The following is a 27,323-nucleotide window of genomic DNA, read 5'->3' as shown; positions in this document are numbered from 1 at the left end:
GATACTTGTCCTTATCATATCTACTGCTTGTAGTCTCACTTGAATGTTTTGAAAAAATAACAGAAGGATGCTGCTCCCAAGTAGATTAGTTTTCAGAGATGTCCTGAAGCCACCTCTGAGCAAGCATTCCCTGGAGTAACCTGGTTGTATTTCTTCTGGACTGTGAAACAGAAAGCTTAGAGAAATGGAGAAGCTGTTTGGTGCTATATTCTTCCAAAACATATTGCCTACCAATGCCACTGTTGATGGGCCCTTCTAGTGTTACGTAGTATAACAAGTATATTATAGTATATGATTTTACACTATATTATAATTAAATATACTTCTTATATTATTATTATACATATTATACTAACTAGTATAGTATAACTGATATGGTATAAGGTATACTATATTATACTATACTATAATTAAATTTAATTATTGTTACTATATTATACTAATAAAGCATATAGTTGGTAATCAGAATTTTGGAGTGTTTTGTTTAGAAAATTAATTACTTTAGAAATTGCCAAGTCCTAGTAAGAGAAGTAGTGATAACTTGAGACATAAGTTTGTGTTGTTGTTTTTGTTGTTTTTCAGGGAAACGGGTCGAGTTGGACTAACAATTCCCTTTATAATTATTCTGAATTGAAGTTCATTTATCCTCTAGGGGAAATGTCCAGAAAAATATTTCTGTGGACTCTTGAAGATAAGTCTTGACTAGTTTAGAAAAGATAAAAGTGACACTGTTGGCTATTCTAGGCCATAGGATGTATTTTAGAATATCCTCATAGCTTTATGATTTTTGAGCTGACTTGCCCTTCTTTTTCCAGGTGGAATATCCTCTAATAGGATGGTTGACTTTGTTTTACAGAAACCTGTTGGAGCTTAGATTTTTTTTTTTAACTTGAAGGAGTCACCAGCTGCAGCATTTGGTTCCACTTTTGGCTGCGATCTGCTCTTCTGTGTACCTATAAAGTAAATGCCATGTAAATAGGAACCCAGGATAAGGTTACTTGTTCTCAAAAGGTCATGTACCAACTGCAGTTGCTGAGTAAGTGTTCCTGTATCTAGGATGTTTATAACAGTCTTGTTTCCATTTATTTCTGCAGAGTGTGGTGAAGCTGATGAGGGGACTGCTGCACTGCATGATCAGACAGGTATGGCATTGTTAACAACACCCTCTCTAATAAAAGCACATTGTAATAGTATCTCTATCCTTACAAAATAGTTATAACTTATTTTTTTTCAATTTCACAAATAGTACATGCTAATTTTATAAAATTTGTAAAATCAAGGGATGTAGAATGTCATCCATGATCTCACCACCTAGTTACCACTGGAATGTTACCTTAGAAGTCTTTTTCCCCCTCTACAAATGATTTTTAATATACTTCATCATTACTGTACATACAATTATGTATATTGAGTAAATGATGATACAAGTCTCTAAGCCCTCATCTGAAACCCTTGGGACCAGATAAATTTTATAATTCATAATTTTTCAGGTTTTGAAAGGTAATACAGTACATATGCCATATATTAGGTTATGCCCTCAGCAAGCCCAGAACAGCACTCTATCATCAAAAACATTAATCTCTCTGTAGAAAAACATGCATTTTCACAATTAAGTAGAATAAATAAAAACTACAAATAGCTCCATGTCACTTTAAATCAGGTGCTGCCACCAGATGAATTTTGGTACAAAACTTAGGGGAAAAAAACCTTTTGAAAGTGTTTTAAATTTTAAGATTGGACATAAGGGGCGAAAGACTTTTATCCCCTGGCATTAATTCGCATTTTCCTGATCTTGAATGAAGTTGAGCATCTTTTTATGTGTGGATTGAAAATTTTCATTTCTTCTTATGTTAATTGCCTGTTTGAGCCTCTGCCTGTTTTTCTTTTGGGCTGCATCTTCCTTGCCTATTTGAGGAGTTCCTGTACATTATGGATATTAATCCCTTGTCACATGTACTGCAAATATTTTTTAGCAGTCTCTGGCTTATCTTTTGGGTTTGTTTATGACATTTTTTCCATTCAAAAGTGTTTTACTTTTTTCCTAGGAGATCTTTACACGTGTTGTGCACATTGACTCTGAACTGATTTTCTTGAGCCTAAGGTTACATTTTATTAGAAGGAGAAATTCAGGCCCAGATTAATAAAGTGCCATCCCCAGGCACACAACAAGTCTAAAGTAAAAAGAAATCAACTCCAGACTTCTGAACTTTATCACTGATATCTCTACTGGTCTGTCTCACAGCCATCGTTTTTTTCCTTCTTTGCCACTTTTTAATTTTTTTTGTATTTTAGATATTTGCATTTTCTACCTTACCAAGTAGGTTTAAAGTCACTAATTTCTTTAACCATATTTAAAGGTATGATAGTTACTATCGTATATCAGATGCATACATAATCAAATGGAAGTTTCAGGAAGTAAGTCTTTCATTTGTTCCTTGCACATTGCTTCCTTTCTGACCTTGGTTTCGGCTTTCTTTTGTATCTTTTCTTTGTCACTCCAGGGATCCTTCCACAGTTCTTTCCATTACTCCTTCCAAATATATACTCTTGTTCTAATTTCCCTCAAAATTCCTACCTGTTTCAGGAACAGACACATCTTTTTTACAACTCCATTATCTCTTACTAAGCTGTTCTCACTCAACCTCTCTGCATCTTAGTTTTTATCTACAAAGTGACAAAACAACCATCTGAAGAGTGAAAGAAAGGTAATGAACAGGAAATAGCTGATTTTGACTGGTATTATTTTCTAGTTAAGTTGCTTAAATTGAAAAACAGCAATAACAGACTTTCCTAATTGTATTAGTGTAGGGAAAAAGAGGTAATAATGTATTTTGAATATTCACAGTTGCCCAGTTGCCTGAAGACTGAATGCAATGGTATATGTTAGAGTACTACAGAAGTGTGGCATATGGGTTGATTTTTCTGCATAGCCTTCTTTTACTGTTTTTGTTTGCTTCAGGTGGATAAAGTAGAATCCTTCAAGTATAGTCAGAGTACCAAGGATAGCCTCCATGCCAAGTACAACACCAAAACCTGTGCCACTGTAGTGGGTGATGACCAGTGGGGACACCTGCAGTTGGATGCTACCTCCGTGTACCTGCTCTTCTTAGCACAAATGACTGCCTCAGGTCAGTACAAGGACGAAAGTACTGGGAACCACTGCAGTGTGGAGCACTTACTCTGGGCAAAAGTGGCTTCTCCAAAGGTGTTGGCCAGAAAACAACATCACTGTTTACATTGCTCAAAGATACACATTGGAAATTTTAAACAAAAAAACCCCAACTCTCTGAGGTCTAGTTAGTATTCTTTTACATTGAGAGACAAGAATGGGGTACTAATATATATTTTTAGTTGAGAACCAGGAAGTTTGAGGTAGATTTTCTTTCGACAGGTATTTTTATCTTTTATTAATCTCCAGATACTCTAAGATGGGAAGGAAGGGCTAGGTTTTATTGTTTGTTCTCATACTATGCACTGACAAGTATATAGTTAGTATTAACATCATCTACGGTGTACTGCTCTTTATGGATATATTATAAACAAGGCATCTGTCATAGGCATCTAAATTATATTAGGGGAGTTAACTTAAGAATCAGAATTCAGTTATTTTAAATTATTGAATAACACACCCTTTTCATATGGTTTCACTAATAGCTTTAGATGTTTTACCTGAAAAAGGGAATTATAAGAACTAACATGATTCCCTTTTATTTCTTCTAAATCGGGGAGGACTTTGAATCTGATCACACTCAGTTTGTAAATTAAATAAGACCTTTGCCAGATCTTCCTAAGTAAATAAATATACTCCTCACAATACCACATTTTTGACATTTCAATTTCTTTATCTTCCTATCTGATGACAGAGGTCTTTGGTACTAAGGGAATTCAGGGGGAGAATTACCCCAGAATACTTTTCTCCTTTTCTCGTATAAGTAAATATTTGGTGATAAAGCCTTACTTTATTTTCCTTTCGGAAAAACACACAGCCCAGAGGCTGAATAACCTTTTCTTAAAGTTATATCTATCCACATACACCATTCTTTTGGAGGGAATTTTCCTCCTGGAATAAATATTTTTTAGGTTTCATTTATTTAAATAGAATAGTAGCTATAACTCCATTTCTAATATTCTTTTAACACCAACTATGAAGTGTTTTTCTACAAAGCAGTGTCTAAATATCCATTGTGACTTTTTTTCATTTTGCATCCAGAAGGGCAGCTGAAATATACTAAAGAGGCTTGTAAGAGACATATTCATTCATTCAACAATATTTGTTGATTCTTGACTTAACATTTGATTTTCAACTCGGTGCGCTGAGTTTGATAGGTGCTTGGAATAAAGTAGATATTATTTGGTCAGGCCTTAGAGGTATAAGTAGGAATAAATAGAAAATCACAAGTCAGAAAAGGAGAGGGAACAGCATGAGTATATCCCAGAAGTTTAAAAGGTACTGGTCACCAAGGTAAGGTTCGATATCTTCTATGGTTAGAGTATAAGATAGATCTGGAAAAATGGCAAAAGATGGAGCTAGGAAGTTGGGGCTAAGTGTTTAAGGGCCCGTGTACCACCTTAAGTAGTTTGGAGTTTAGTCTTTAGTCAGTAGAGAGCCACTCAAGGTAAATAATCAAAGTTTCAGATGATTCACTGCAGTAACAGGAGGATAGAGTGGATAGGGGAGGAAATTAAGATGGATGGCTAGTTAGAAGGTTAGTGAAATACTTTAGGCAAGAAATGATGTAAACCTATGTAAGGCAGTTACCTTGAGGAGGAAAAGGATAGATGTGAGAGATAATTGGTGGGTAGAGTATGAAAGATCTTCATGGAAAATTTAGCAATTCTCTGCACATTGTTGAATTCTTAAAAAAAATCTCAACCTTGGTTAAAAGAGAGGCTTACACAGAAGCTGATTGCAACTTTCAGGATAGGGGCAGAGGAGCTCCAGAGATCCTCTCCCCAGCAAAATAACCGTAAGTAGTGAAAATTAATTTTAGAAAACCAATCATTTAAAACCACTGGATTCTTCTGTATAGAACAGGGAACTATATTCAATATCTTATAATAACCTTTAATGAGTAAGAATACGAAAATGAATGTATATACATATATACATGACTGGGACATTAAGCTGCACACCAGAAATTGACACATTGTAACTGACTATGCTTCAATTAAAAAAAAACTATGGATACAGGAAAAGGAAAGAAAAATAAATAAATAAATAAAAATAAAACCACTAGAAATTTCCCTGAGGGCACACAGCAAGTGGAGAAACGTTAATTCAAGGAAATCTAAATCTTAGCAGTGAGAGTGTATAGCATTTGGGCCACAACCTACTCCCTGTCCCACTCCCAAGCTTACCATTACAGAAGCACTACTCGAGGTGGATGCAGCCAAGAATACAAGGCTTCCTCCCAGTCTGATATCTCCCTGAGAGATAAGTTATGATATCTCCCTGAAATAGGTAGGTTGCCAGCATTTCTCATCCTCGCCAGCTCTGTGTTGCAGCTGCTCTAGTCCAGCCAAGAATAACTAAGAGGTCTGGGACTCCCTTCCTACCCTCCAGTCCCACTTAGGGATTGGAAGCTTAACCCCAGGCAGAGCAGACAGAATACTTGGCTTGACCCACCTTTCTAGTAGCATGGAGGGTGACGCAGACCACAAGAGCAGAAAAATCCATCACTCCCCCCGAGAGAACTGACTCTATTTGGAGCAGTGTAGGAAAGTTCAAGCCTAAGGGCACTCAGAAACAATGAAAATTTTGGTTCTAAGAAATTATGAGGAGGCTGATAGCTCAATAAGAGCAACAAGCTAAACCATAAACTAGCTAGAGGTTTTATCAGAGAACCAAGGAAAGAGACAGCTAAAAAGAGCCCTCCTAAGGTTAGAATAAGTGTCAAAGACTGGAATCAAAGAACACCTGAAATAGGGGGAGGGTATAGCTCAGTGGTAGAGCCCGGGCCTAGCATGCTGGAAGTCCTGGGTTCAATTCCCAGTACCTCCATTAAAAAAATAAATAAGTAAACCTAATTACCTCCCCCCATAAAAAATAATTTTAAAAAATTAAAACTGCAAAGAACACCTGAAATGGAGCCTGAATTTAACTGGATGAGAGCAATTTATGCTAAGTGAAAGAACCCAGACATAAAAGGCCACGTATGGTATGACTGCATTCACATGAATGTCCAGTAAGGCAAATCTTTAGAGACAGACAGTAGATTAGTGATTACTTGGAGGTGAGGGGAAGAGAATGGGACAAGTGTTGAAGGGAAATAGAGTGACTACTGTGGATACAGAATTTCTTTTGGGGGTGAAGAAAATGTTCTAAAATTGATTCTGGTGGTGGTTGCAGAACACTGCATATCCTAAAAACCATTGAATTATATACTTGAAATAGATGAATTGTATGGTATGTGAAATATATCTCAGTAACATTGTTTCTAAAAATGAGGGGGAGAGAGGCTTAATTTTAGCTGAGTACAAGTCAATCTAAATGGAGTACACCACTGAGTCAGCCTCATTTCTGGAGCTCTGCATGTGTTAATATGCTTTATACAGCACTGCCATCTTTGGCTGCACCCAAGCCCTACTTCATTTCACCTTTGTGTCTCATGTCTGCACCCTCTATTCTGCAGGCAGTGCCTTGGCTCCACAACAGGGACAGGACCCAGAGGTCCTACATGTATGGTCTTGCTTCAAGAGATAGGTCCTTGCCCTGTGGTTAAAAAGATTGTTTAAGATCATTCAATAAATAATGACTGAACATCTTCTGTTGAGCATTATTTAATACCATTCACATTACTATGTGTGATGCTTTTGGGGGCTATGTGAGATACTTCTAGGGACTGCAAATATAAATAAGATATGCATCTTTCCTTCACATTCAGGTACAGATTTATCTATGGTACAGAGAAAAAAATAAGTTCATAAGAGCAAGAAAAATAAAATTTTATGAAGCACAGAAGAGGGGAATCAATGGCAGCACCACAAAAGGAGATAGCATTTGAGCTGGGCCTTGAAAGAACAATTAGGATTTCAAGATGTAGAGAACGCCAGGGAAACAGTGTCATGAGCAAAGGGACAGATGGTAGAAATGTGTCGCATTTATATGGTATAATGATTAATCGTGACACAAGTCTAAGAGATGGACAAAAAGTTTGTCACACCTCTTACCTTCTATCAATCTCTGTTCAACCACCTTGGCACATGAAAGTGACAAGGTAAAGCTATGAAGCTAATGTCCAATGTTACTATGTCTCCTCTCTTTTTTCCTCTCTGTCCAAGAGGTAAAGTTCATTACTGCTTTAAGGAAACTCATTTGCTGCTGGTGCTGCCCTGTACTGTGGTTGCTATCTTAACAGAGCCATGGATCAGGAGGAGTTTGCGATCTGATGATCCAGATCATATAGTCCTTTTCAATTTTAGAGTTCTGTGATTTAAAATATTTGTCAATAGATCAAAGATTTAAATACAAAAACTGAAACTAAAAATACCAGAAACATTCATGACATAAAGCTTTTTAATAAAAGTTTCTGGGAAGAAAAATATTCTGTAAACAAAATCAAAGTTCAAACAAGCTAGAAAAATACTTGGAACACATATGATGGGCAAAAGGCTAATTTCCTTAATATTCCTTAATATATTAATAACTAAAAGACCAGCAACTCAATAGAAATTGGTGAGGGACATGACCAAACAGTTCATAGGAAAAGAAATACAGATGATTTATAAACATAAGAAAAAACTCACAACCTTACTCATACTGAAAGCACTACAAATTAAAGTACAAGGAGATTCTATTTCTCACCCATTACAGTGGCAAAGATAAAAATTTTTATTAAAGCCTATGTTTACAAGAGTATAGGAAACAGGCAGGCAGCTCTGGTTAGTTTGTAAACTGTGTAATTTCTTTGCAAGATAACTTGGTGATTATTGTCAACATTTAATGTACACATGTTGAAGTATTTAGGGAGAAGTGTACTGATATTTGCACCTTACTTTGAAGTGTGTCAAAAAATAAGATGGGTTGCTGAATGGATCGATATGTAATGAAAAAGTATAGTAAAATGTTAATGGTTGAATCCGGATGGTTTGTATACAGGTGCCACTGTAAAATTCTTTCATTTTGCGTTTGAAAATGTCCAAAATAAAATGTTACAAAAATAATATATATAAATCTGTGACCCAGAAGTTAAGAATTTACCTTGATATGCTGGTACGTGTGTACAAAGATATAAATACACAGATATTTATTGCAGCATTGATTGTAGTGATGAAAGATTAGATACAATCTAAATGTCTTTCAGTAGGGAACTGGTTATATGAATAGCGATTCAGTGGAATGCTATGTAGCCATTAAAAACATGAGGCAGGTATATTTAAAAATTGTCTCCAAGTTATATATGAAAAAAACAAGGTGCAGTATAGTTTACAGCGCCCTTATGATATTTATGTTTGCAGAGGAAACTGGTAAAACTGGTTTCCTCCAGAGAGGAGATTTGGCAGGGTGGGAATGAATGTGATTCTGGGTAGGAGGAAAACTTTCACTGTGTAATTGTTGGTATTTCTCACTTGATGGTGGGGGAAAGGAGAGGAGTTAGTTTTTAAACAAAAATAGATCATATTGTACATATTGGGATGCAGTATTGTATCTTGGTTGGGAACTCAGTCTCTGAAGTGAAACAGAAGTTGATAGTCAGTTGAGTCCTGATTCCACTATTTATTAGTTACATGACCTTAGGCAAATATTTAACTTTTCTATGCTTCCTGTGGAAAATAGAGGTGCACACCTCTTAGGGTTGTTTTAAAAATTGAATGTATTCATGCAAAACATTTTATTTATAAACTACAACTATCTTTGTATAGCTTACCTTTAGAATAATTATCATTTTTACTCCCCAAAGAATGGCTTTAAGTTCTTAAAAATCATAATCTTTACCTACTTCTTAGTATTTAGACTACCCTCAACTCTTTTTTGAAGTATTTGTCTGTCTTTTTCCAGATGCCTAGGTTTGTGCATTTAAACACATCATAAATTAGTTGCCTATGGATTTAGGAGTCTGAGACTTTCCATTAAAACCTACAAATAGCAGTGAAAATTCTTCCATGTTAAAATATGCTGATATCTCACTTAGTTGAAGGCCCGCCTAGGAAAGACTTGTGGTATTGTTTTTATGGTTTAGGAATCAAAGTGTCTCCCCTTATTCCTGAGCAGGAGTAGGATTACTTGGGAGTGGAAGGAGGGGTCAGTTAGTCACTATGGCTGCCTATAAAGCCTGTAGTGATAATTGACTAGCTCTATATCTTTATTCTATTTTTCTTCAGGACTTCATATCATCCACAGCCTAGACGAAGTTAATTTCATACAGAACCTTGTGTTTTACATTGAATCTGCATATAAAACTGCTGTAAGTACTCATTTTAGAATGAATTTTAAACATATGATGTTTTTAAAATACTGAACAACCCATTTGTTCTCTTACTGCTGACCCTCATAGTGAACCAATCTATAAGGCTTCTGGCAGAAATTGCCTTCAGCCTTTTTCTTTGCTAAACTCTGTCATCCTCTATTTGCCTTCTTCCCAAGGGATTTACAGAGTTAAGAGAGTCAAGATGCAATGCTTTCATTCCTTTCAAACTCTGTTATACCTCATGGTATGTATTTGGCAGTCTGGGTCTAAATTGTGGTCTTATTTTAATGGTTTGTGAATAAACAGGAACAAGATGGCTAGGGAGTATTACGGGTCAGTTAACTACTTGAAAATAAAGTTTAATGTGTTTAATATCATCTGTAGACATTGGTCCAGTGCTTACTATACAAAAATAGTTACTTCTTCTCACAACTACTATGTGAGGTAGGTTTTTATTAAGTCATAGTATATTTAACATCTTTTCTCTCAGAGACTGCTGTTCTTCATTGTATGATGTTCATTGTATTGAAAATGGCTGCATCACAAATATTCTAGTTGTTTTATAATTGTTTAATTGTTTTAGTTTGTTTAGTTGCTTTTTAGTTATTGGTGTGAGGATAAATCTGGAACCTGTCACTCCATATTTGCCAGAAGGATAATTCTGATGTAGACATATTTGATGCAAATAGACATTACTTGTTGATGGACCACTTTGTTTTCTGATACCATAGGCCTGCTGTGATCCAGGGTTCTCTGGCTTCTCCATTGCAGCCAAGGGTTGCAGCAGTAGAATTAATGATCTTTGTGCCTTCTAATAGTCTGATATTTGCTGCACAAACTAAGGTAGAGCTGGGTTTAGGGGCAAATGAGACTAGTCATGGGATAAATATGGGTTACCTTTCTGAAGCTTCATTTTTTAGCTCAGAGATATGTTATGAAGAGTAATTTAAGATAGATACCGAAATAAACGTACATACGTGTGCACATGGATGTTTCCAAGTCTTGTTCAATGAGAGGGCCTAGAAGCCTGACACCACAGTAACAGTGAACACCAGTGCCCAGGTCTTGTATGTAACTATCATTCTTTAATAAGAGAAACCAGGATTCCTTGTAGAAGTGGTTGATTCTAGGGTTGGGGAAGGGAAAATACAAGATGAGATTGGAGTATCTTATAGTGATAAAAAGTGAGGAAGTGTTCAAAAAGAATGGAGCATGTCAAAAGGGCACAGGAGCCAACCTAGAAGAACTCCCAATGGCTAAAACTGGAACAAGTTGAGCAACAAAATAAATAATGATAACATTTTATTATAACCCAGAGAATAACCTAAATATTTTTAAGTTCATACGAGTGTAAATAAATAACTGAGTAAATAAATGGGGTAGAGAGGATAGCTCTTCCTTAGAGAAGAATTGCAATTAATGAGTGTAGGGGTAATGAAGGAACTAGAAAATCACCGTTGAAACGCCACTATAAATTATTGCAGGCACAATTCACCAATGGATGCTAAGTTAGTGGGTGGATGAAGATAAACAGGATATTTGCACAATCATAAAGTATCTCTCTCAAGATATTAATTACAAGCATACCTTATTTTACTGTGCTTTGCTTTATTGCACTTCACAGTTTTACAAATTGAAGGTTTGTGGCAACCCTGCATCAAGCAAGTCTATTGGTGCCGTTTTTCCAACAGCATTTGCTCACTTCATGTCTCTGTGTTACATTTTGGTAATTCTCGCAGTATTCAAGCCTTCCACCAGCAAAAACAGTATGACTCACTGAAGTCTCAGATAATGGTTAGCATTTTTTAGCAATAAGGTATTTTTTAATTAAGAAATGTGCATTGTTTACTTAGACATAATACTATTGCACACTTAATAGACTATAGTATAGTGTAAACATAACTTACATGCACTGGAAAACCAAAAAGTCACGTGACTTACTTTGTTGCAATATTCACTTTATTGTTGTGGTCTGGAACTGAACCCACAATATCTCTGAGATATCCTTATAAATAGTATAATAATATAATAGTATAATAGAAAAATAGTCTGCAGACAATATCTTAACCAAGTGATGAAGGTTAACATCATCAGTAATAAGACATATCAACATCATGTACCTCTGATATGATGCACTAAGAAGGAGCATAATGTCTATAGTATTCTTGTCAAAAATACTTAACTTCAGTCTAATCAAGAGAAGACATCGAGCAAACCCAAACTGAGGGAAATCTATAAAATATCTGACCACTAATCTTCAGAAAGTGTCAAGATCATGAAAGACTTGAGAAACTGCAACTGATTGGAAGAGACTAACGAGGCATGACAAATGCAACATGGTATTGTGGATTGGATCCAGGAATATAGAAGGCTATTAATGAAAAAAACCAGTGAAATCCTAGTAAAGTCAATAATTTGGTTACTAGTATTTAACTGATGTTAATTTCTTCACTTTGACAATTGTACTGTGGTTATGTCAGGTATTAGCATTAGTGGAAGCTGAGTGAAAGGTGTGTGGGACCTCACTATTTTTGTAGCTTTTCTGTAAGTCTAAAGTTATTTCAAAATAAGAAACATTTTAATTAATTTTAAATGTTTTCTTTATATTATCAAGGGAATGTATAGAGCTATGGTTAAGAATGTAAGCTTTGGAGCACTTGGACTCTAATCCTAGCTCTGTCATTTATTAATGTTGTGACCTTGGGTGAGTCATTTAACCTCTCTTTGTACCTCAGTTTCATCATCTGTAAAATGTAACGATTAAGGAAGATAATAGTGTCAAATGCATAGGCAAGTGCATGGTACATGGTCAATGCCAATAGAGAGTAAAATTAGAATGGATGTTTAAGATAAAATACTTGGTTACTGTTTAGGCTCCATCTCCTACCCCCCTGGGTATCTGCTTTTATGAAAAAAATTTGAGAAGCACTTCTTAAGATGGACTGTTACAGTTCTTAGTCCTGATAAACTATCAGAGGGTCTTCTAACTTCTTGGAGGCCCCAACAGAATTTAAAGCTACTGGGAAAATAGCTATGGGGGGAACCTAACTCATTGGCATCTCCTTAGTAAGCATTGTGGGTAAATGTATATATGGAAACTTAGCTTAATATGTGTACCTTTTATTCAAGGATTGTGTATCTAATAAGCATGACTTGCTAATGGTGTGTTGGTTATTTTATGCCAGGACTTCGGGATATGGGAACGTGGAGACAAGACCAACCAAGGGATCTCAGAATTGAATGCCAGTTCAGTTGGAATGGCAAAGGTAATTTTTCTTGCCTTGTTTTTACCACATGTCAGGTAAGGAAGGCTTAACGTGCCTGTGGGCCATCATCAAGTTAATTGTCCTTTTAAACCACAGGCAATATTACAATTTTCCCATAGAATTATGGGCATGTAGATGAAGACTTCTTTCAAAAGCTCCAGATTTGTATGTTCAACTGCTTTTGTAGCATATATCTACTTATATATCCTACAAGGACCTCAGAAAACATATCTTAAGCTAAACTCATCATCTGTGTCACTACAAAAACAAACAAAAGACGGCTTCTGTTCCTTCTATACACCAGTTGAAAAAGCTTGATATCAGGGAACCATCTCTCAATCCTCCACCCTAGTCATTCTCTTGCATCCCCTGTATTGTTATCTTCATCATTATTATCTTCTACTTGGCTTCATCTTTTCCTTCCTACTGCTACCACCTTATTTTCAGCTCTTATCTCTGGAAACAGCAAGAAGGCATAAACTAGGATAGCATGAATAGTATCAAACATATTCATTATAATGATAAATATTCATGACTTAATTTGTTTCCCTTACCAAAAGGCAAAGTTACAGATTGATTTTAAAAAAAGAAAAGAAAAAAGAACTCCAGTATATACCTATACCACCTATAACTCTAAGACAACAAATTGCTACAGAAAGATTAAAAGCAGAAGGATGGGCAAAGTCTGGCCAAAATAAACAAAAAAGATCACAGGTGACTATGTGAATGTCAAATGAAGTAGAATTCAAAGCAAAAAAGTATTTATGACACATTGTAATTGACTGTGCACTTCAATAAAATAAATAAATAAATATATTTTTTTAAGTATTACATGGAACAAAGAGGACAGAGAGGGTCAAGATAGAATTTTAAAAGGCACAACCTATAATGAGAAAGTCTGGTCTGGAATGTATTTTCAGTTAATACAGGCAAAATATATTAGAAACACAAGGCAAAATAGAAATAGCTATAAGGGGACAACTTAACACAAACCACTGACAAGCTATGACAGATAAAAATAAGAAATAGAAATAGAAAATTTAAACTATATAATTAACGTGGTTGAATTTATGAATATATTTGGAACTTTGTGCCTATAAAATATTTATTCCCTGGGTAAACTTTCTGTTTTTACTGCATTTTTAATTACCAAAGTGATACAGATATTGATCTTATTTTTAAAAACTAAATCCTACTCTGTTTACCTCTTTGTTACCTGATTTTTTAAATTCAGCAATCTCATATTTCACTGAACAACATAACCAAACATCCTCTTTCATACAGATAATCTAGTTCATTCTTTTCAGTTGCTGCACAGTATTTAATAATTACTCTACTGATAATAATGCTTTAGTGAGGATCCTTGTACATATATTCTGGTGAACTTGTACAAATATTTTTGTAGGATAGATTCCTAAAAGGGAAATCACTGGTTTAAGTGATATAAATTCTTTTAATTGCCCACCAAAATAATTTCCAACCGTTTATGTTTTGCCCCATTCATATATGATGGATGAATGCCATCATGTGCCATATGCGCCATTTTTCTCAAACCCTCACTACTCTGGGTATTACCAATACTTTGGAATAATTTGACTTAAAATTTTTTTAACCACTGAAACTTTTCTTTACATTTTATTTTGAAATCATTTCAGACCTTGGGAGTGTTGCAAGAATTCTGCAAAGAATTCCCATATACACTTCATCCAAGATCCCCTCTTGTTAACACTTGCTTTTTGTTAACACACACACATTATGGTTTTCCGAACCAGTTGAGAGTAAATTGCAATGATGCCTCATTTTTCCTAAATATTTCAGTGTGAGTTTCCTCAAAGACTCTTCCATAACCATGGTACAATCATCAAAATCATGAAATGAACACTGGCATTATACTACCACCTAATCCAAAGACCCCATTCAGATTTCTTTAATTGTCCTAATAGTATCATTTATAGCAAAAAGAAACAAACAAAAACCTTATGATCCAGGATCCAATCCAGGATAACATGTTATGTTTAGTTGTAATGTCTCTTTAGATTCCTTTAACCTGGAATAATACTTTGGACCTTACTTGCCTTTTATGACTTCGGCATTTTTAAAGATTATAGGCGAGTTGTTTTATAGAATGTCCCTCAATTTGATTTTGTGTGGTATTTCCTCATGATTTGATTCAAGCTATGCATTTTGGCAAGAATACTACAGAAATGATGATGTGTCCTCAGTACATCATCAAGAAGTACCAGATGTGGATTTGTCCCATTGCTGTTCATGTTAAGTTTGATGACTTCATTAAGGTGGTATCTGCTGTATTTCTCTGCGGTAAATTTGCTGTTTTTCTTCTTGTAATTAATAAGTATTTTGTACCTGAATGATTTCTGCTTACCCATTAGGTCTCAGTTTAGACATAATTTCTCCAGGAAAGCTTTTCAGAACTGCCTGCTATCCCAAAGACTAAATCAGCTCTGCCTCATAATTGAGGAACTATAAATAACTAATAAATACTTAAAAGAATATTCAACCTTATAAGCAAATTAATACAACAGACTCACCATTTTTCTATCAAATTAAGAAACAATTTAAAGATAATACTTTGTTTGCATTAAAGAAGTTTCTGTCATACACTATGGTATAGCTTACATGAAAAGCAATTTAGCATTATGTCTTAAAAATTATTCATACCTTTTGACCCAGTTATTCTACTTCGGGGAATTAATACTTAGAAAATAACTCATTCTACTCTGTTTTTACAAGTTCAACTTTGTTGGTTTCCACATATAAGGGGTATAATACAGTATCTGTCTTCCTCTGCCTGATTTATCTCAGTTAGCATAATACCCTCAAGGTATATCCATGTTGTCACAAATGGTAAAGATTTCTTTCTTTCTTATGACTGAATAATATTCTGTTATACGCACATACACATACACACACACACACACACATCTTTATCCATTCGTCTGTTGACAGATGCTTCTGTTGTTTCTGTATCTTGGCTGTTGTGAATGATGCAGCAGTAAACATAGGAGTGCATATATCTGTTTGATATCCTGTTATCATTTCCTTTGGATATATACCCAGTAGTAAAATTGCTGATCATATGGTAGTTCTATTTTTAATTTTTTGAGTAACCTCCATACTTATTATTTTCCATAGTGGCTGAACCAGCTTGCATTCCCACCAACAGTGTACAGGAGTTCCCTTTTCTCCACATCCTCACCAATACTTATCTTTTTGATAATACCCATTCTGACAGATGTGAGGTGATATCACATTGTGGTTTGGATTTGCATTTCCCTGTTGATAAGTGATGTTGACCATCTTTTCATGTACCTGTTGGCCATTTGTATGTCCTCTTTGGAAAAAATGTCTATTCAGTTCCATTGCCCATTTTTAATTGAATTATGTGGGGGTTTTTGCTGTTGAATTGTATGAGTTCTTTACATATTTTGGATATAAACTTCTCATGTGGTTTCCAAATACTTTCTCCCATTCTATATGTTGCCTTTTCATCTTTTTGATTCTTTTGTTTTTGTGCAGAAGCTTTTTAGTTTAATGTAGTCCCCCTTACTGATTTTTGCTTTTGTTGCTTGTACTTTTGGTGTTATATCTAAAAATCATTGCCAAGACCAATGTAAAGGAGGAGTTTTGTGGTATCAAGTCTTATGTTTAATCCATTTTAAATTAATTTATTATTCAGATAAATTTATTATGTATTATTTATGCCTGTATCATACTATTTTAATTACTATAACTTTGTAGTATAGTCTGAAATCAGGACATATGATGCCTCCACCTTTGTTTTTCTTTTTCATGACTGCTTCAGCTATTTGGGGTCTTTTGTGATTCCATACAAATTTTAGGATTTTTTTCCTATTTCTGTGAAAAATGCCATTGGAATTCTGATAAGGATTGCACTGGATCTATAGATGACTTTGGGTAGTATGGCTGTTTTTAGCAATATTAATTCTTCTGATCCATGAGCATGGGATATCTTTCCATTTGTTTTTGCCTTCACTTTCTTTCATCAAAGTATTGTAATTTGCACAGATCTTTCATCTCCTTGGTTAAATTTATTAAGTATTTTTATTGTTTTTGATGCTATTGTGAGTGGGATAGTTTATTTCTTTTTCAGGTGTTTTATTGTTAATGTACAGAAAACACCACTGATTTCTGTATGTTAATTTTATATCCTAAAACTTTACTAAATTTGTTGATTAGTTTCAGCAGTTCTTTGGTTAAATCTTTAGGGTTTTCTATGTATAAGATCTTGTCACCTGCAAATAATGACAGTTTTACTTCTTCCTTTCTGATTTGGATGCCTTTTATTTCTTTTTCTTGCCTAATTGCTTTAGCTAGGACTTCCAGTACTATGTTGAATAAGTGTGGTGAGAATAGGCACCCTTGTCTTGCCCTGATCTTATAGGAAAACTTTCAATTTTTTACCACTGAGTATAATGTTAGCTATTGGTTTGTTGTATATGGCCTTTATTATGTTGAGGTATGTTCCTTCTATACCAAATTTGTTGAGGGTTTTTATCAGGAGAGTATGACTGCAACCTCCATCTTAAGTGTCTCTGAAACAATATGGAAGACAAATAAAAAACCTCAGAAGCTCCTGGGAATAAGGAATATTATTATATTTTCTGTTCTGTTCAATATATTTAAAATGTCATGTGCATTGATATGATACAGGGTACAGGGAAAAGAAATATATATCTTTATAATGCTAAAGTTGTCCTTTCTTTCTTTGTTCCTCAAAGGCAGCCCTGGAAGCATTAGATGAACTGGACCTGTTTGGTGTGAAAGGTGGGCCCCAGTCAGTTATCCATGTCCTAGCTGATGAAGTGCAACACTGCCAGGTAAGAGAATAATGGACCACATTATAGAAAAATGTATTCTTACTCAAACTCAAATTTAGCATGAGCTTTAGAATAAGGGAACCTGAATGAGTATATAATCTGATTTATTACCATGTGCCAAAAATGTCTTATCAAGCATCCTATAGAGATAAGCCTGATATGGCATGGACTATAACATAGATCATAGTCCTGTTCTCTCACCCAAAGTTATAAAAGGATCCCACCATATTGTATGGAATTCTCCAATATTGTCCTATCAAGAGCCTCTGGGCTCTGCTCCTGAATATCTCCTTTTCTAAACATACCAAGAGAACAAGAGATGGTCAGTTTTGAGTGTTCTTTTTGATAGTGGCTCTGAAACTTTCTCTTGTCCCTGGTTGGCTCTAGGGTTAGATGTTTGGAGATTAGATTGTTTACGTGGTAAATATGTATCTTCAGCTTTATTTAGGATTATTCTCTGTTTTGAAAGATTAGGTTCTTGTCATTGACAAGATGGCCTTTCTCCTCTTCCTCAAACCCTAATTAGACACTCATAGTGTTCTAATGAATACAAACTCACCTTCTAATTTTTAAAATGCGCTATTTTCCATGGAAAAGATAAATTTCAGGAGTATAGGAGCTGAGCCTTCCATATCCTGCTTCCCAGCAGCTACATTTTATCTTTATGCTTAAGTGTAGTTGCTAATGGAGCAACAAGATTGTGGGTGGGATGTTAGAGTATTCTTTATCCATTAGCAGCTGCTTAAGAATCAGGATTAGGAAGCTTTGAGAGCAAGATTAAGACAAGGGATTTCTAGAAATAGCTAGTTTTCTAAGTTCTCACTATTGAAAAATTTTTAAGTTTTCATCTGAATGATCCTCTTCCCTAAATCTTTTGAAACTAATGCTACTAGTTTTATAACCCTGAGTTATTTACTATGTGCCATATTTGACTTCCTTTCTTTTAGTCTATCCTTAATTCAATACTCCCCCGGGCTTCAACATCCAAAGAAGTTGATGCTAGTCTACTTTCAGTTATTTCCTTCCCAGCCTTTGCAGTAGAGGATAACCAGTTGGTAGAGCTCACAAAACAGGAAATCATCACCAAGCTTCAGGTATGTCCATATGTGCCTTTCTTTTCTTTAGAATTCTGACTTTAAGGGGAAATTAGTATCTTTGGCCTGTGTCATTATTTAACCAAGTGATCAGGGTTAACATCACCAGTAGTAAGATATGTTGACATCATGTATGCCCTGATACAGTACACTGAGAAGTGCACAGCACCTCTGTGGTGTCCTTCCCAATAATGTATTACTTCAATCTAATCATGAGAAAACATCAGACAAAACCAAATTGAAGCAGGGGTGGGTATAGTTCAGTGGTAGAGTGCCATCTTAGTATGCATGAGGTCCTGGGTTCAATCCCCAGTACCATCATTAAAAATAAATAAACCTAATTACCCCACCCCTAAAAATAATAAAAAAATAAAATTTAAAAATTTGAATAAAAAACAAATTGAGGGACATTCTACAAAATAACTGAGGAACACTCTTCAAAAGTGTCAAGGTGATGAAAAACAAGGAAAAACTGAGGAATTATCACAGATTAGAAGAGAATAAGGAGACATGACAACTAAATGAATTGGATCCTAAACTGGATCTTGGAACAGAAAAAAAGCATTAGTGGAAAAACTGTTGAAATCCAGATAAGTTCTGTACTTTGGGTAATAGTGTTAATTTTTTAATTTTGGTAAGTGTTCTGTGGTTACATAAGGCGTTAATATTAGGGGACAGTGGTTGAAGGGTATATGGGGGTTCTCTGTACTGTTTTTGGAACTCTTCCTGTAAGTCAGATTATCTCAAAAAATTTTTAATGTGTTTCTTTTTTTTAAAAAAAAAACTGTGATCTCTTATGAACTGTGTGAACAGGACCACAGAACTTAGTAATTGGGCTGTCATAGACTTACCCTATGGTGGAAAGCCATGAAGAAGATAATATAAGAACTCTACTTTAGGGAAGAGCCTGTAACAGCTCTCATTTGAAATCACATTGCTGAAATCAGTTTCTGCTGCTGAGCTGATAACCATGGTTTTTTAAAATTATTATTTTAAAATTTAATTTAATTTTTGTGGGGGGAGGTGATTAGATTTACTTATTTATTTTTAGAGGAAGTACTGAGGATTGAACCCAGGACCTTGTGTATGCTAAGCGTGTTCTCTGGCACTTGAGCTATACCCTCCTCTCTTAAATTATTTTTAAAGTATCATGTTTATATTGATGATAGGTTGGCACATGTAGCTGCTGCAAAAGATAGATTTCTGATTAATTATATTGCTGTGCCCATGTGCATACTTCCAACTTGTCTCCTCTGCATTCCCAGGGTCGTTATGGTTGCTGTCGCTTTCTACGAGATGGATATAAAACTCCTAAAGAGGTAGGTTTGTTTTCCCCAAAAGGAGTCCAAAGTTAAATAATCACTACTATGTGCAGATTGACTCAGAGAAAATAGTACTCACTAATAGTACTTAAAGTAATCACTAAATAGAATAACAACAACAGGGAAATATACACAAAATGTTATGATAAGTCACAGAGAAAAAAATGTGACAATGAGTGTGTATATGTCCATGAATGACTGAAAAATTGTGCTGAACACTGGAATTTGACACAACATTGTAAAATGATTATAAATCAATAAAAATGTTTTTAAAAAAAGAATAACAACAACTGATATTTGCTACCTTTGTTGGGACTAGTTGCCTAGTTTTGTCTATGAGTCTCTCTGGATGAAATAAAATAGAAGAAGGTGTAGTCCTTATACCTCTTGCAGTTGGTTAGTTTCAGGAAAGAGCTATTGATGGATCCTTAAAGCAATGGATGAAAGTTTAGGGACAAACAGAATATTTACATAGTCTCAAAGTATTTCCCCCAAATATTTAATAATTATAAAGGGAAATATCTATCAGTGGATCTCTTTTGGATCCCTCCCACCTTTTGCAGTTGGTTAGCTCTAAATGGTACTTGATCTTGAAAAGTTAACTTCCTTTTGTTCTACATATCAAAAGTTCTCCTTGGAAATATCATTGGAGAAAATTAACTATTATTAAAGGGAATAATAAGCACTTTCATTGGCTTTGTAAACATTATTGAACACTTAGGTTTGCTGGTCGAGAGCCATTATGATTTTTTTTAAATTATCAAGCTCAAACTCTTCTGGTTTACTTCCCCCTTTTCACTTTTTTCTTTAAACCTTTTGACTTAACACCTTTGACTTCTGCCCATATTGAACTATTAAAATTGTGCTCTGAAATATCATCATAATCTCCTAAGTGACCAGTCTCTAACCCCTGTTGAAACTGGACCAAGAGGCAGCTTTGGGAGGAGAGGGGTGGGGCAGGGATGCTGGGATGTGCCCACTCTTGGCCCTGCCAAAAAAAAAAAATCCAGCAGCCCTTTCTCAGTCCTTATTCATGACGTCTCTGTCGTACATCACTGTTACCTATCCCTACATTTTCTTGAAGTTCTTTTCCTATTTTAATTTCCACAACTCTACCCCATAGTAATTTTCTTCTCTTTCTATCCTTCTCTTATCAAACTATGAAGGTTTACCGTAACTCTGTTCTTGGGCTACTTGTTCATTTTATACACACACACACACACACACACACACACACACACACAAACACACACACATGCACGCACACACGCACGCACACACACACACACACACACACTACATCTGTAACTTATCTTCATGTGTCACCTCTATAAGGATGATTCCCAAACTGTCATCTCTTTCTGTCCTTCTTAACATTTCTGTTTGTATGTTCTGCTGCTACCTCAAACTTAATAAATACAAAACCAAACTCAAGTTTATTACGAATTAGACTCACATCTTCATACACCTGCTTGTGGTGTCATTATTATCCCAGTTCTACTAAGAGTCACATGACGAAGTACTAAGGGAGGGGATTATGTATGTGCTCTGCCTTCTCTGAAACAAACTGTATCAGTGGTGAAAGACTGTGTTGTAATACCTCTGAACTAAAGGTATAGTCTAACCTTGCAGTGATAAGACAGACTTTGTTTATTGTGTTTTTACCAGGATCCCAATCGTCTGTACTATGAACCAGCTGAGCTGAAGTTATTTGAAAACATTGAGTGTGAATGGCCATTGTTCTGGACATACTTTATCCTTGATGGGATCTTTAGTGGCAATGCAGAGCAGGTAATGTGCTGGGAAAAGAGCATTTCAGTAGAATGTTCTTATTATGTCTTCCTCTTTTCAGTTAATGGCTGTGCTGAGCCTGTGTCCAAGTGAAAGCCTTACCTAATAGGGAGGAGACAGAGTTATCTTCTAGATACTAGTAGTTGAGGGCACTAGGTTAAGAGTTACAGACCTGGATATTGTCAGCACTCAGACTGACTTTTAACAAATAGAGAAAGCAAAATAACAAGTCCTGTCCACTTGCCTTAATCATTAGAGGTGCTTGAATTTACCTCCTGGCTTTGTATGTCTTTTTTCTTTTAATAAATCTTGGAAATGATGTTCTGACCTAAACAAAAACAAAAAAAAAACAAAAAACAAAACAACAACCCACTCATACCCTGTCCTCACCCCAGAAAACACGGTCATCATTGCTTTTTGAGCTACATAAATAAAGTAGTTTAGAAACCATTGCTGGAAAACAGTGAGGTTGGGAAATTTAATCAAGTAAGTTTAGTGTCAGGCATTCTGCAGACTGGCTGTGTTCTAAACTTGGACATAAATCCAACACATTTGGAAGTCATTTATACTTGGCTACATAAAATACAATTTTGTGTAATTCAAATGCTTTGGCCAATAGTAATCTGTAACTGCCAATGAGTTTGAATAATAGGGTTATACCAAAGTTTCAGGGACCACAAAGTGCTATTTTACTCTAAATTTTAGTAAATGATAGAGTATCCAGTTTTGAGCAAGAAATGAAATAAGCAGTAATAGAAATACCCGCACTATTTTGACCACCCTATTTTGATTCTACCATTTTTCTCTGTCCTTCTCAAATTCCACAAAATTGCTTAGCAAAAACTGTTCTTGCTCAAAGGAAGATTTATTTATCAAATGTGCCAAGTAAATACAAAGCACATTCAGGTTTCTTGAACTCTGGGGGAAAAAGAGTTGGAAGGCCTGAATTCTTTTTTATTCTTTTTTTTTTCCTGGCTTTGCTACTGACTACTGAGTAGCCCAAGTATTGTCATTGACTTCTTTGCTTTTTCTATACAGGCGTGCCTCAGAGATATGCAGGTTTGGTTCCAGATTACCACAAATATTGCAAATATTGCAATAAAGCGAGGTGCATGAATTTTTTTGGTTTCCCAGTGCATATAAAAGTTATGTTTACACTGGAGTCTATTAAGTGTGCAACAGCAGTATGTCTTAAAAGAAACAATGTCATACCTTTATTAAAGTATTAATTCCATAATTTAAAATATTTTATTGCTAAAAAATGCTAGCCATCATCTGAGCCTTCCATGGATCATAATCTTTTTTCTGGTAGATGCTTTGAAATACTGCGAGAATTGCCAAAATGTGACACAAAGACAAAAAGAGTAAATGCTGTTGGAAAAAATGGTGCCAATAGACTTGCTCAAACAGGGTTACCACAGACTTTCAGTTTGTAAAAAATGCAGTATCTGTGAAGCACAATAAAGTGAAGGGCAGTAGAATGAGGTCTGCCTGTGCATATAATGAGAATAGTTCTTCTCTCTTCAGTGAAGAGGAAGTTAGCCCTAAAATGCTTTGAATTTCACAGGTAGACATGTCATAAGTGCAGGGTACGTTCAGTTTGGCTATAATGAGACACATATGTGTTCCCTGAAAATCACCATGGTCTACATATTCAAGAAATAAAAACTATAGGACTTAAGGGAAAACGTGGTTGGGAACAACACTTAAAAAGTTTGTCAGAAATACATACAAAATGATAGGAACGTAATAAAAACGGTATCACAGCTTTACATGTTAAATGCTTAAGAAATACATAAATACCACAATAGATATGAAACTTACGCCTTGAAAAACACCTGAAGTTTGCTTGTGGATATGTGTACCCACATTCTTACCAGCTTACCTGAGAGGCTCCCATGCTCACCCTATGTGCCACAGGAAGAGAACAAAAGAAAACGTAAGAGAAAAGAGGAAAAGAATATAGAACAGGGAGAAAGAATAAAAAAATAGGCTGAGGATAAAGGGGGAAATTAAAGAGAAGGGAAGGCACAGAGCCATGCAGCCTGGGCAGCCATGACACGGGAGCAGCTCGGGAGTGGTAGAGAAAGCTGCCTGAAATTGGGTAGAAAGTTATAACACCACATATGGATGTTATATGTGGACGGGTTGTGGTTCATTGTTCTCATGTGTGCACGTGTGTGTTTTGTGTATTACATGACTCAGTTCAACTGAGTACATTCTCAGACTGAAATTGTGCGTGAGCAGATATGAAATTCATGTTTTGCTCAAATTATTCTCTAATATATCAAACACACTGGAACAAATTTGTGTTTTCAAAACAACTATTACAGCTGTATATTTTTTCACCATAAATTACAGTGGGTTTTTTGTTTTTACTTTTTATGTATTACTAATCTACAGCAAATTGTTAAACAAAAAATGTAAACTTGATCATAATAGAAACTTAATTTAGCAGATAAAATACAGTTTTAAAAGCAATTATATCTAAAGTCAAAAAGCTAGACTTAGGGTAGTACATAGTGGCTAAAAACAGGCCCGTGGAGGCAGGCTGAGTTGGGCTCAAATCTGGGGTTAGCCTTGCACTCATTGTGTGATGTTTTACAAGCTCATAACCTCCTTGAGCCTTAATTTCCCTGTAGAAAAGCTTTAATTACACACACCTGGATAATTATTAAAATTAAATGTGTTAAGGTGTCCAAAACTCCTAGCATAGTGTCTGGCCTCCAATAAGCATTTAGTAAATGCTGCTTCCCTTTCTTCTCCCTTTCACTAGGTGAATACACTCCTTTGTAATAGGACCTTCTTTGGCTACAACTCTCCCCTTGATCCCCAAAGGGAAATCTCTATAAATTTTGTTCTCCTTTTCTTTTATCTACAGGTTCAAGAGTACAGAGAGGCTCTTGAAGCAGTCCTCATCAAGGGCAAAAATGGAGTCCCTCTTCTGCCAGAGCTGTACAGTGTTCCTCCTGACAAGGTGAGCTGGACAGTGCTGTACCCAGGAGCTAGGAGAAGAGGAGCAGTACCTTGAAAGGAGTGCCTTGTTTGAGTCTAATAACTTCTAATCTTCCGATTTTAATGTTCTATAATTTGTCTTTAGGTATAGGACAAGAAAAATATGATTTTATTCCTTCGAAAATAAATTTTTAAAGCAGGCTCAGTTATGGCACTGTTGCATAATGAGACAAGGGTAAGACCAAACCTTACAGTGGTAGTTTCACGGGTGTGTACTTATCCTCAGGCTCATCAAGATGCATACATTAAATGTGTATGGCCTTTTTGTATGTCATCCCTACCTCAATTTTAAAAAGTAAAACAAATTGTTCAGAGATTGATTTAAGAAATCAAACCTTACGGTTGACAGTGATATGGAGATCAGCAGGCAGAACTAGAGTGATGTTCTATGTAAACTCTCAGGATTTGATATTTTCTGCTTTGAGGCTAGTCATCTGGGATTGTTTGAGCAGATCAGGCTTGGAAAATGAAGTATGTCTCCATTTTCCCAAAATGCCAGTTGGGATTACCATCATTCCTCTTCTCCATTGCAAAAGAGCATTAACCGGGGAGAGATGCAGTCTTCCATGTTGGTGGGGAATAAGTTGACTAAGCTCCTAGCAACATCAGCAGCATTACCTGAGAGCTTGTTAGAAATGCAGATTTCAGGCTTTCCCCCGCACCTACTCAGTCAGAATCTGTCTTTGGACAAGATCCTCAGGTGATTTGTATCCACGTACAGAGGAGCACTGCCCTAGGCTGTAGCCATGGTGCTTGACTTTTCAGTGCATTGCATGTGTGACTGTTTTATAGAATATGAATCGCAATTCAGACTCAGTCTCTTTGTTGTCTAATATCTTAAACCTGTTCTTTTTCTTCATCTCTTTATTTTTTTTTTTAGGTTGATGAAGAATATCAAAATCCTCACACTGTGGACCGAGTCCCCATGGGCAAGTTGCCTCATATGTGGGGTCAGTCTCTATATATCTTAGGAAGCTTGATGGCAGAGGTAAGGGGAAACTTCAAGGCTTTTCCCCTTTTTTCTGCTTTAGTCACCATAACAATCAGATTTGTGAGTAGCTCATTAAATCTGAAGGGTATATCTATCTTTTGCCTTTGGTATTCTGCCTTAATTACATATTTTCCTCCAGGTCCTTGGAGTGGGAGCATGGCCAATCCTTGACAAAAATCTTTCTCTGGGCAACCATGTCCCTCATGCTTGCCCAGCATACTGTACTTGGAGCTGTTCTGGCATCACACCCTAAAAAGTTCCCTTTCAAAACGTCCCCTAGTGTCTTGCCTGGTTACTGCAAATGCAGCTGTGCTTAGATAGTAATGACTTATAATGGATTTAAGTGCTGACTTTTCCAAGCAACATAATGTTTCAGTCTTTAATTGAATAAACTGACAAGATAATTTTAGGTATCATGACTATGATTGGGAGCATCATAGTTTTTTTGTTTATTTGTATTTTTTTGGTAGAGGGCCCTATAAATGTTCCTTATATTATATTAAATTCTGTTGAGATAGTTCTTAATGAAGCACTTGGGAATTTCTTACTTTATGTCCAGCTTATTTGTGACATTTTGAGCCATAAAAAGGGTTCCCTTTCCAAGTTTTCCAGATTTACTGACAAATCTATTTCCCCATTGTAGGTTATTATATAAAGTAAGCTATAACCCAGGCTTCTAGAGGATCTAGGTGGGGACTTAGCTATCCTTTTTGAGCCAGAGACTTTGGCCTGTTTATCTACAACTATTAATTTTCTGCAGCTGTTTTTATTCTGTTTTCTTTTGTTTTTCCCAGTTTTATTGAGATATAATTCACATTTATCACTATGAATTTTGGGTACACAACATAAAAGTTTGATTATCTTTAGTTGACATTATTAGAATGTAGCAATAATATGCTTAAAATAATCCTTACCTGGTGACTTTCTCATTCAATTAGAATAAATTAAATGCTATCAAAAAGGAGATGAATAGTATTCTTAAGGGCTAAATGAGTTTATCCGATTTTATCAAGGACAGAAATTCAAGTCAAGTCAAAAGATACCTGCTGAACAGAAAGCATAACAAGCATATAAGTAAATGTGAAAGCAATAGGACTAATGACTTAAATTATTGATTATAAGCAAAGAATTTGTGGCAGCCACTAGAAATTAACTCCAGATAAAATTAATTTGGATGTGAATTCAGGAGTTCAAGCTTTTTTATTACAGTAAAGGTGTTTATTTCCTTCCCATACCTGCCTCTCACATGTTATACGGGGTTCTGGCATGGGTATGTTGTTTCTCCTCAAACATTAGCTTTCTATAAAGATATATAATGTATCTTTTTATTGTTTTTCTTCAGGGATTTTTAGCTCCTGGAGAAATTGATCCCCTGAATCGTAGGTTTTCTACTGTACCAAAGCCAGATGTTGTGGTCCAAGGTATGTATTCTTTTTTTCTTATTGAGGTGTAGTCAGTTTACAATATTATGTCGATTTCTGGTGTACAGCACAGTGCTCAATCATACATGAATATACATATATTCATTTTCACATTCTTTTTCACCATGAGCTACTACAAGATATTGAATATATTTCC

At 35.5% G+C, this 27,323-nt stretch overlaps 1 protein-coding gene and 1 long non-coding RNA gene across 3 annotated transcripts in view; one reads left to right on the top strand and one right to left on the bottom strand.

The window, feature by feature from the left end:
* LOC140691766 (uncharacterized) overlaps positions 1-27,323 on the bottom strand; it is a 302,036-nt gene that overhangs the window by 20,108 nt on the left and 254,605 nt on the right. The gene's annotated exons all lie outside the window — the stretch shown is intronic.
* Positions 1-27,323, top strand: part of PHKA1 (phosphorylase kinase regulatory subunit alpha 1) — a 106,209-nt gene that overhangs the window by 6,317 nt on the left and 72,569 nt on the right. For both annotated transcript variants that reach the window (XM_006218472.4, XM_006218471.4), the window contains exons 3-13: positions 1,095-1,142; positions 2,960-3,128; positions 9,322-9,404; positions 12,593-12,673; positions 17,434-17,532; positions 18,480-18,626; positions 19,892-19,945; positions 21,617-21,739; positions 24,621-24,716; positions 25,635-25,742; positions 27,088-27,166. In XM_006218472.4, the coding sequence (XP_006218534.1) occupies positions 1,095-1,142; positions 2,960-3,128; positions 9,322-9,404; positions 12,593-12,673; positions 17,434-17,532; positions 18,480-18,626; positions 19,892-19,945; positions 21,617-21,739; positions 24,621-24,716; positions 25,635-25,742; positions 27,088-27,166 (1,087 nt within the window). The remainder of the gene's footprint in view (positions 1-1,094; positions 1,143-2,959; positions 3,129-9,321; positions 9,405-12,592; positions 12,674-17,433; positions 17,533-18,479; positions 18,627-19,891; positions 19,946-21,616; positions 21,740-24,620; positions 24,717-25,634; positions 25,743-27,087; positions 27,167-27,323) is intronic.

This window comes from Vicugna pacos, chromosome X, assembly GCF_048564905.1.
Source record: "Vicugna pacos chromosome X, VicPac4, whole genome shotgun sequence".
Lineage (NCBI taxonomy): Eukaryota > Metazoa > Chordata > Mammalia > Artiodactyla > Camelidae > Vicugna > Vicugna pacos.
This window is presented reverse-complemented; position numbering and strand designations above follow the sequence as displayed.